Source organism: Nicotiana sylvestris, chromosome 6 (assembly GCF_000393655.2).
Source record: "Nicotiana sylvestris chromosome 6, ASM39365v2, whole genome shotgun sequence".
NCBI classification, from domain to species: domain Eukaryota; kingdom Viridiplantae; phylum Streptophyta; class Magnoliopsida; order Solanales; family Solanaceae; genus Nicotiana; species Nicotiana sylvestris.
Window position 1 is genome coordinate 72,693,344 of NC_091062.1, and position 11,574 is coordinate 72,704,917.

General features: G+C 34.1%; 1 protein-coding gene across 1 annotated transcript; it reads right to left on the reverse strand.

The window, feature by feature from the left end:
- On the reverse strand, window positions 1–5,564 carry LOC104236506 (uncharacterized). The gene is made up of 8 exons (XM_009790433.2): window positions 5,245–5,564; window positions 3,501–4,758; window positions 3,318–3,408; window positions 3,045–3,202; window positions 2,894–2,945; window positions 2,313–2,392; window positions 2,123–2,216; window positions 1–1,857 (listed from the first exon to the last, which is right to left on the reverse strand). The coding sequence occupies exons 2-8, from the start codon at window positions 4,659–4,661 to the stop codon at window positions 1,325–1,327; spliced, it is 2,169 nt and encodes a 722-aa protein (XP_009788735.1). The 5' UTR covers window positions 4,662–4,758; window positions 5,245–5,564; the 3' UTR covers window positions 1–1,324.
- Between the last annotated feature and the right edge of the window lie 6,010 nt (window positions 5,565–11,574).

Genomic DNA, 11,574 nt, shown 5'->3' on the forward strand with positions numbered 1-11,574 from the left:
TACAGCAAGGAATAACAATTATCTCATATTGCAAAAACTACAATGATGACACTAGGAACAAAATTGTTGAACCTTAAAATAAGGTTCAGCTGCTATTTGCAGGAGAACGCTCAGCTCTATGCATATACAAAGCATATACACTAATAACTACTGATTTCTGTACAGAATAAATCAATTAAGTCGCATATCTCACACTTCTGTGTTTTATATCAACATTGTGACACTACTAAATACAATTTTGGAGCTGTAAATTTGAAAATGACATCTATGTTAGTGTAACAATGTTACCAGCAACATTGGCCCCCAGGACTTTGGTCTAGTGGGGTAAGAAAGCAGAGCATATGTGTGGGTTAGGCGCACATCACAAATTCAAACTCAGCCGCAAACAAAAGCCTAGTATTTAAGTGGAGAATGATAAAGGGATGGACGGACCCATTATCCCTTGAATTTTGAACCATACACTAACTGGCTAAGTGAAGAAGGGTCAAGGTAGAGGAGCGGACCCCTACTATCCATCAAGTTTCGAAACCAACTAGCCTTTGAGGATTCCTCTGTTATCCAAAAATAAGACCATGTTATTACCAGCATCCTCTGTAGAATGAACCCTCCCACTTTGACTAGAAAAGGCATGCTGTTCCAAGCAGAGGTAGACCAGAGCACCAGCCACAAAGCATTCTAACTTTTTTAGCAACTCACATTAGCACTGAGATCTCATGCACGTTTAGTTGCTACAACACTCCAATTCGGCAGGAAGTGGCCCACTCACCTTCCGCACAACCAACCTATCTTCAATGGACTGACCGACCGTATGGCAGACAACAATTCAATCATTCAGAACAGCCAGCATGCCATAAAAGATGAAGTTCCCCACCATTTCTCCTTGAGAAAATTACAGCCACTAGCTCCTTCCCTGGTCTCACTTAAATAACAAAGGAAAGAGATTATGAAAGGTCCCGCAGGCACCTCATATGGATAAGCATACCATGTTGACCTCTCCTTGTGTATTCATTTCTTTACAGTGACAGTGGATAAATGGCTCTCGTAAATTAAAATTAGGCTGTTATCTCAAAAATGGGATAAGGCAAATCTGAGATATTTACCAACTAGTGGCCAGATCAGGTATATAAGCAAACTCTGATATGACTTGCTAAAACCTGAAGGGACCAGTCAAACATGATTTCTCATATGGAGCTCTCGCTGAAACAGTAAACTCTGTCAAGTAGTTCTATCACAAAGGATATTACAGAGTTTCCCTGATCCAGAAAGGAGGTGCCACAAGAGGAGATAACGTCCACTTTCTTGAAAACCCTGAAAGCAATACTTCTCAAAGTGGCGAAGGCAATCCATAATTATGAAATGACCTTATTCGCCCATCATAGCCTGCAGTAACAATAACTAAACCCCAGGCATGAGAACGGGATGAACTCTGGCAAGAAAGTTTCAGAAACTTGTAATGAGATTTACACATTGCAGAAGGCACAGACCGAGGATGTGACACAGGGAGCTTCTCTTCAGGCCAGGTTGCAGATCCCTTGGGAATTGCCTCTAAGAACAACTCTTGTCCTAAAGAGAACCAAGGAGAAGCAGGGAACGGGAAATTTGTTAAGCTTTGACTTAGTCCTTGTGAGTGACACCGGTTTTCATGGTTGACATTTTTCAAACCAGACCAAGGTATTGCAATGGTCGCATCGCCATTGAAGAACTCAAATGAACTCAATGTTCCAGGTTGAGACACAGAAGACTCTTCTGGAATGTGGAAGTTCCATAGATAGACATTAGAATCTTCAGACGCAGAGATAATATGCTTCCCATCTGAGGTGAAAGCAGCAGAGAGATGGCTTCCTGCATTTCTTAGGCCTAGAGAAGTAAAGTAGCAAGAAAGTTAGAGAAGAAGGGACAATGGAGAAACAAGTTAGAAATAAACACTCAATAGAGATATCATATGACCAACAAACTTAACTACAAAATAAATTAAGTTGACCGCAAGTCCCATGATTGCAGAAAGTCTCAATATCAACTACAAGGATTCCTTATTGACACGAAAAGAATGAGAAGCCACTCAAATGATAGGAAAATAGGCATACAAATAGGTTATTATCTAAAACTCGAGAAGGGAACATACCTCTGCACTTGCCGATCACATTGATCCCACTAAGGATTCTTACTTGGGAGTCAGCACAAGTAACAATTACTTTAGTTGGGTCTTCTGGTAGAAACTGCATAGAAGTAATGATTTATCAGCATCTTATTACATTGCTAACCAGAAAATGTAATGCAGTACGGCCAATGGTATCTGCGTGATGTATACTAACCTGAAAGCCACTAATTCTTTTGCAAAGTGACTTCTTCTTACTGCCCAATGACATCTGCTCCTCCAGTTGGATCTTGTGATCTGTGACGGTCCAAAAACATAAAAAAAAACATTTCAACTTTGATGTAAACTCTGTATAACAGACTATCCACACATTAGCCACAAAAACATGAACCACTTCTCGGTCACTGTAAACTATATTCGCACTCTCAGATGCTAATTTATATGATGCTCATACAAACTGATATTAGGATCCGATAATTCTACTATCACAAATCCTGGAGAAAGAAAGAAAACTGAGCAATGGCGGGAATGACTGAAAAATCAAAAGACAGAAATGAAAAATGCAAAAATAGCCACTCAGCCCACTCCAAACACCCATTACAAAAGAAAAAGGGAAAGGATAACTGGGCAGTTCGTTAATAATACTAATCAAAGAATAAAGATTTCAAGTAGAAATAACATCTAGATGGTCAATCAATTGAAACAAAAGCAACAACTTGTATTAGTTCTCGAGTTCCTAACTGCAGGTGATCAATGCCAATTTTGGATCTATACCAAAGAAAAGAGGCAAAAATTTACCTATTAAACTAAAGAAGCAACACGCCCCTGCCATAGAGCCAATAATCCCACCCTGCATGAGAAGTAGATAATGTTTTTGATGAATTGCTTGAATTTAGGAATCTATAATTGAAGTTAGTAACAGGAAAGACTGTGCATATTATTAGCATACCTTCCCATCAGGACGGTACGATACAGCAGTCACAATGTCTCTTATATCTTTCCAATCCACAACTTGACATCTATTAATCGCCCAAATGCGAACTTTTCCATCTAATGAACCACTGATGAAGTAATCATCATTTACTGGATTAAATTGTATGGAAGTTACTGAAACAAAAAGAAGGAAAATACTGAGTAATGGATTTGGAACTAAAACATCAGAAGCTTAAAACTGTTGAATTGGAAAAATACAGAATGATCTCACAAAAGGCTTGGCGCATACCATAATTACTGTGTGAAAAAATTTTGAGGCATTTATCACATCCAACTTGCCACAGACGAACAGTTTTGTCTGTTGATGATGAAAGCAAATACTGCAAGGAATATATTAATCACAAAAACAAAACTTGATTAGATGCATAATTTTTTCAGAAAACTTTAATCAAGTAGAATGTCACTAACATACGTTGTTCTTTGACCATGAAACATCCAATATCTCCCCACTATGTCCTTCGAACACATGCAGCGGTTCTTCCAAAATCCGAAAGACCTTAGGAGGGAAAATAACACAGGACGATTCTGTTGTTTTCTTTAGGCCCCTCAATTTATTGATTCTCTCTTTCTCTGTCACCAAAGGAGACAGTTGGGATTGATGGTTCATCGAGAAGTACATGCAAGACGGATCCAACTCTAGAATGTCAATTTCGTTGGATCTCTCGTCTTCCACCACTTTCCATACACGCAAAATCTTATCTTCACCAGCACTGGCTAAGTATTGCCCATCAAGACTGAATTTCATAGTTAAGATTGAACCTTTATGAGCCTGGATATCTTGCTCCACAAAAAGAGCGGAGAGCTCCTTTAATCGCTTCTTGCGGTGGTGAACCTTAACCCTCTGAACTCTAGACCTTTGAACAAGGCTGGAGCTGATGTCGGCCTTCACATTGTTACCTCTCCCTTTGCCATTTACAATGCACGTCAGTGATCGCAATTTACTTAACAAACGGCTCTTGACCCGGTTCAGTTTCCTCCCAGCATATCCACTGACCTCTAATTCCCGCAGTCCAATTTGCTGAATTTTGGGGGACATATATGAGTCCTCAGGCTCACTAGACATCAACTGTCGTTCCAATTTCACAGTTTTGTGGCTATTCTCAGCCAGATTATGTGCATTGCAGTCGCTTCCACCAAGTGGATTACCATGCCGAAAAAGAAATGTTTCATTTGAATCCAACTCTTTATATGAACCCAAAACTCCAACAGGCAAATCAGAAGGAAAATCGTCTTTAAGAATTGAGGTTGGCCACATAGCCTCACTATTGTCCAAAATCCGTTCAATCTCACAACTAGATAAATCAAAATTCCCATATACAGTCACTGGATCTTCTCCATCATTTACGTGTAAGTCCATCCAACTAAAGAATTTCCTTCGGCGCTCTGTAACAGTGGTAAGACTTGTAGTCCACACATCATAGGGGTAGCTACTGGTGACACAATTATCAGTTCTTGAGCTAGACTTGAGCACCTGGGGATGATGGTAGTTGGAACCCAAATCAGAGAAGTGACCAATGTTCTCAGAGGCATCAAAAAATACACATTTTTCATCATCATCACTGAAGCTACCCATTACACCTTTGAGTTCACCCCATCAAACTCCAACCTCAAGAAACCAACTTTTTTATAAGCTCTAGGCAATGTGCTGAATTATTGGGTCCTCATTAGACCTAAGAAACACAAAACAAAGAGAATCATAAAAACGACTACCAAGATAATAAGTAAAATAAAGCTGTACTTATTTTAACAACTAACTACAAAAAAAATAACTGTATTAGTCTAGTGGAAACAATGAAAATTGTAGTACTACTTCTTTTAACATACGATAAACAAAAAAACAAATAGATCCAGCATGGATCCCAATCCACACCCAGTAAACCTTGGTCCTTGTCTCCCCCATCCCCAAAACACAATATAACTTCACAAAGTATAATTTCAAAAAAAGGAACTTTTCTATCCTCTACTATAGCTTCTGTAGTTTCTATGTACATACAAATATCACTGTAAGTTTCCAACCAAAGGAATTAGCAAATACCCAGTAGTCATTTGCACCCAAAAATGAAAACCCACATAGCCTATTACCAGCATTAACACAAATAAATCATACAGTAGGAAATATGAAAAAAAACAACCCGACATAAAATTTTTTTGCTCACATGGCATGGGTCTGGCTTGTGTCTACAAGATTGAATGGATGAGATAAACAACTTATCTCACGCACGCACACACACACACACACAGAGTCACTCCACTCTGTCCTATGAAGAAGAACAATTTAAAAACTGAGATGGAAAATAAGTAGTAATGATTATGGAAGAAGAAGGGGGTTTAAACTGGGAAAAGAAAAGAGGAAAAATTTGCCAAGAAAGGGAAAGGGAAGTTGAATGGAAACTGAAAAATAAATAAATTCCTGGATAGACGTGAATATGGTTGGACCGATAAACGAGATTTTGAGACTAGTAAAGGAAAGTAGGCTCTGGGCACCTTTTTATACTTTATATATATATATATATAATGTGTGTTTGTTCCGCCAGCCTATTTTGCCCCACCTTGCACAGCAGTGTCACAAGACTCATATAACAACCCCCACCCCACCCCACCCTAGTAAACTTATTGCAATATTTTTATTTACTTCATGGGATACCTATTTTCATGTAATTTTATCTATTTATCAAACAGAAAGAAATTATTTAATAATTTTTATTTCCATCTAATTTTGAACATTAGTGCTCACCATTCTACTCTCACCTCTAGGATTTTATATTTTGCTTTCCTCTTTTCTTAAAAAAATATTTCACTAGGTATTTAATGAATTATATTTATAAGTTTATTTGGTTTCGATTATGGTTATTTTTAAATATGTACTCTGTTTGTTCTATTTTATCTGAACCTTTGTGGAATACGAGGGGTTAAATTGACTATATTTTATTGTGAATTTGAACATAAAAATTTTGAAATAAAATTTGCATATTTAGCAACTATATAAAAAGTAATTTACCCTTTTACCCTTCTTAAAATATAATTACCCTCTTTATTATTAAAAAGAAATCATAACTCACGCTTGATACGAACAGATGTGTTCTTTTGTAGAAATTCCTTACGGATATGAATGGATATGCTCCTTCATAATAGTTGTCTGTAACTTAAATATCCGAATCTAAATTATGATATTATACCTCCGACTATTCAATTGAACTTCCTCATCAAACCAATTTACCTTTTTGTCTTCGATTATCAGTTTTTGCTACTATTTTGAGTGTCTGCATTTTGTTCATTTCTTATAAAGAAGGCATGCCACAATGCGACTGTATTTTTACGTTTCGCGATTTACCACTTTCTCTTTTATATTGCTTCGGATCAACTTTAGTAACGATTGCGACTATATTTCATTGATTTTTATCATAATCTAACATGGGTTTTGATATCTATCAAAATCTTTGAACAACGACATCTTTGACAGAATTTAGATTGCTAATTATTAAAAGAAAATGCTAATGTTTTCTTTATGCCATATGAAAAGATATAAGCTTTTAGTTTGTAAATTGATAATGTCGATTATGTTGTGGTGTCTGAGAGTATATCATATCGATCAAATTAGTTACCAATGATTAAAAATAAGAAACTATTCTAAAATTTTAATTTTGTACGGAGAATATATGAGAAACATGAACTTACAAATGAAAATACCGTGAGACTGGGATTACTATTATGCTAATCTTGTCGAGAGTATTTGGTCCTTGAGATAACTTTTATTACGTATGGTTGGATGGTTAAGAGCGTAGCTTTTTCACGCTTCAGAATGTTTTAAAAAAATATTTTTTGAGTGATTCTTGTATTGAATATATAGATTCTAAAAACAAAGCAGAAGTATTCGTATATTTTTTATGTCTCAAGTTTTAAATAATTGATAAGTTTTTCTTATCATTCCGAAGAAATTATTTGAAAGGGAAATATATTTATCTTATTTTTCCGAAGATGAATGTAAATTTATGAAGTATGAGTAGATGAATCAATGTATTGGATTGTGAGAAAATGATTCAAGAATTCAAAGTCTATTCTTGTCCTCTTCCATATGTTAATGAAAAGTCTAACCCACTATATATGAACAAAGTGCCGAGACAACTTTAGACGTTGCTCTCAGTTGGAGGATAATATTTGCTTTATTTCTCTAATTTCTAATGATAGACAAATAGAATGAAACGTGCTTGGTACTTGAAAAGTTGGATCATTGTTTCTCATCCAATTAATTAACTCTTTACAGAGTGTTGAAAAATTTATATTGAAAATTTCCTGTATGCCTGAGGTTTATAATGAAAATGAACGCTCTTTGCCAATGATCTATTTTGTTTTCAGTAATTGGGAATTTATTTGGTGAGGTTTAAGGGTTTAATTTTTAATAAATCAAGTGCAATGTACAATGGTCAAGTTGGATCATTTTCATCTGGCTACCTTTTACTTTTTCTTTGTCGTATTAAAATTAGAATTAATTCATGTTTATTTGTTTTTATTCATGTGGGGTGATCTTTTTTCGCACATTTCTACTCTTTTTCCTCTTTCAAACTAGGAGGAGTGACATTTGACCAATATATGATCTATCTCTTTCTTTGGTTATAGTGAAAATTTGATTTTATTTAGTAAGGAACCGTTTCACTCGGCTTCAAATGATCAAAGCTAAAAACTTCAGGCATCTGCATTATTTCTATATATGAAGATAAACATGTGTAAAATTATTTTATTAACAAAGAACTTTGAAAAGTCTTATATTTCGTTCCATGTACTATCAAGACATGCTAGACCTCAGACTTCTTTGACTCCAAGTATTTGTTTTTGGATTGAAAAGAAAAGTAGCTTGCTCTATATTGCACAATATTATTAACTCCGAGACAACAAGATTGTTCTTTACTTTGACTCATTTTTATAGTATACACACTTTTGTATTGCCATTTTTTACTACCGTATTTATGTTAATACACTCTTCAATGATACCTAAACAAGGTATTTCTGAGCCTTTATAGAGAAAAGAAAAATAGATCCTAAATATTTGTAATAAATCATTTATCACTTGGTGGAGGAATATAAGTATTTCCTTGCTACAAGCATGTATTATTGAAAATAATAAAATATGAATTTAGATATTTCCCTTTAACTATTCATGTCAACTAAACAGGGAGATTAAGGGAATTTTGTGAAGAGAAAATGGATTATTGGACTGTGTGACTTGAACTATTGATTGGTTTGTGTAGATATATGCTTGTCACATTGGAATTCACAACCAAATATGTCTTTGTTTTAATCGTCGTGTAAGCTCATTCGCTTAAAAAGAATTTTTTCTATAATCAGGTCCAAATCACGTTGTACATGAGCAGGCTCCGTAAGATCCAATATAAGTGAACTAGATAAATCGGAATCAAGATTTTATATTTTGCTTTCCTCTTTTCATAAAGAAAAATCACTAGGTATTTAATGAATTATTATTATAATATTACTAGTTGATTTGGTTTCGATTACAGTCATTCTTAAATATTAACTCTGTTTGTTCTATTTTATGGGAACTTTTGTGGGATACGAGGTAAATTAACTAATTTTTAGTGTAAATTTGAACATAGAATTTTTGAAACAAAACTTACATATTTAAAAATTATATAAAAAATAATATAAGTCACAATAATTATATTTCAAAATACTTAAAAATATTTGCAAAAAATATGGTAATTTTTTTTTATTTGACTCCTCAAATAATAAGACGTTCTCATAAAGTGAAGCAAGGGAATAATTAACTAGGGGTACCTGTTATATGGAATAACTGCTCTATTATTCAATAGACAAATTTGGTTGATTCTCGTAATATCCAATTCTTTTAACTTTTAAGTATATATTTATGCTTCAACTAATAAAGAAAAGTATTTGTGTCCATCCACAGATAAATGTAACGAACTTTTAATTGCACATATATACCGTGCGAGTATTCGTATTTATAATTTCAAAACTCTCCACGAGGAATGTAAATCCTGACATCATCCCTTTTCCCACTTCCCGCTTATTATAATTTTTTTTTAAAAAAAAATCCACCCTTATCCTATCGTCTGAGATGAAGTAATGAACACATCATCCATTTCTTCGATTTAAAAAAAAATAAAGTATCATATTCTAAAGTTCAAACAATAAAGTCACGTTTTTAAGGATGGATGGAGTAGTAAGACTCGTCCGTCCTGATCTTGTGCCCTATTATTTAGTTCTTTTTTTTTAAAAGAAGAAAAAAAAGGAATGGCCACTAGAGTCTAAACTCATCTAATACAATAGTATCATTATTAAGGAAATAAATGAAGTTTGTTTATTGTTTTTTGTTACGGAACCCTTTATTTTTGTTTTGGTTATCCAATAGCAACAACAAAAAAAAAGCCAACAATCTTTGTGAAGTCAAATCGGAGTAAACAAGTAGGGGTGGGCGTAAAGCATCAAAATTGGTCCCAATTTGACCAAGAACAAGTCCATATGTTAGAATTCAGTGCTTAGGCGATTCAACAACAACAATAATAATAATAATAATAATAATAATAATATTATTATTGGAACAATTGAAATCTCCTAAAGGAATCCATCATTCTTGACTTTATCATTGTATAGTTACCTCAATGGTGAATGCTACCTACTACCTATCAATTCTGATAATAACTTAAGGACTACAATTGGTTTAACTACTTAAATGATAACTCAATCTTGTTTAACAACGTTCTTCCTTCATCGCTTTTAGGGGTCAATATTGCTCAATTATATTTGTTTTACTGGTAGACCTCGGTATTAGCTCGAAAAAAATGTAAATCTGACATGCACCATACAAATGAACGTAAGATATATATTTTGTGTAAAAACCTTTTTTACTTAACTAAAGTTAAACTATACCATGTATTTTAATTTTAATTTCTGATTCTTTTTGTTAAATTATTTAGTTCATACCAGTATTAGGGTGCCAATATATTTTTTCCGTCTCAGCAATATCGTTAAGTGCATTTGTATCTTCTAAGTAGAAACTTGTTATCTTGAGAGTTGCTAAGCATGGACTTCTTGCAAGGGTTGATATATATATATATATTTTAAAAATTTGAACGGCAACGGGATAAAGAAATGACAAGTTCAAGATTGGCAGCTACAAGCAGTGGGAATTTTCAAAGAAGCAGAACCTCAATATATAATGTAAGCAGCAAGAACAAAGAAACTGTATACCAAAAATTGAAATTATGAGAATCATGACTGACCCAAAAAATGTTGAGAACCCGTCGTCCAAATTCTTTGGACACGTAGTGGAATCCACTCATTTTAAGTTAAAATTTGTAAGGACAAATAGGAGACTATATACTAACAACAAGAACATGAATTAAAAATAAAAATGAATGACAAAATTGAGAATAATACATAACAAATTTAAACAAATAAAGTAGATAAGAAAGACAGTGTGGATCCCCGAAGGCAAGGAATTAAACATCTTCTGATCTCCAACCCATATTTTCTTGTTTGTTCTCATTTTTCTCTTCTAAAACCATAGTTTTCAAGTGTCCTATTCCTATCTCAGTGATAAAGAATCAAATGTCACATTTTTGGTGAACTGTCTCTGGTTTAGCTATTTTGCTGCAAAATGAGCTGCCACAAAGTCATGGGCTAAAGATTGGCTTATTCTGTCATCAAAATTTTGAAAGCTCCCTCCATCCCGACACCTCTCATTTAAACTAAGTCAAGAGCTTCAGTTTTCTGACATTTCTCCATCTGTATGGTTATGGCTTTTACCCATTGCCTCCCCTCGCAACACTACATCTATTAGTGGCAACATTTTTGAAATAAAATTTTAAAATTACTTCTTTGAGTATCTATTTATACTATATTAAAAACACGAAACCTTTTAGTGAAATGTCGTTCGCCTTTTTTATACTTTAAAAATAAATTTCACATTGATAAAATAATAATTAAATTATTTTCTTAATATTTAGGACTTTGAAAGCAATTAAATATTTGCTTACCAAATCTTTCTTTATTTGAATTACTATGTAGGAAATCCGAATATATAGAACTTTTAAAATCAATTGAAATTTTAACTTATATATGTATAGAGCAAAATCAGTTTATATTAAATGGTCGAATGATAGCGTGACACGTGGAACCGGAGACATGCGGATGACAAATCGAGTAAGAATCAAGACTGGGAACAACCGCTGCAGTTGACATCGAATAGGCCCCAAAGGGAGCATAGTCAATGTGAGCGGATCAAATGTTTGTCACCAAATAGCATTTATTGAAGAATATTACCTAGTATTAAAATAGGCAGCCGTTGCAGAAAATTATGGTATTCATTGTCTGTCGTTACATATTCATCAATAGCCCCCTTTATTGTCATTTAAGAGAGGCTTGATCCTAGGATGTTGTTTTCTAGGTACAACTATAAATAGTAGCTTCAACAATCATTGTAAGGACACGAAACAATTGTCAAAACTTATGCT

Excerpts from the sequence above, each read along its gene's own strand:
- LOC104236506 (XM_009790433.2), bottom strand. The coding sequence starts at position 4,661 with ATGGGTAGCTTCAGTGATGATGATGAAAAATGTGTATTTTTTGATGCC. Across the intron at positions 2,393-2,893 it reads TTGCTTCTTTAGTTTAATAG|ATCACAAGATCCAACTGGAG; the intron begins GTAAATTTTTGC and ends GGACCGTCACAG. Across the intron at positions 2,217-2,312 it reads AAAGAATTAGTGGCTTTCAG|TTTCTACCAGAAGACCCAAC; the intron begins GTTAGTATACAT and ends ACTTCTATGCAG.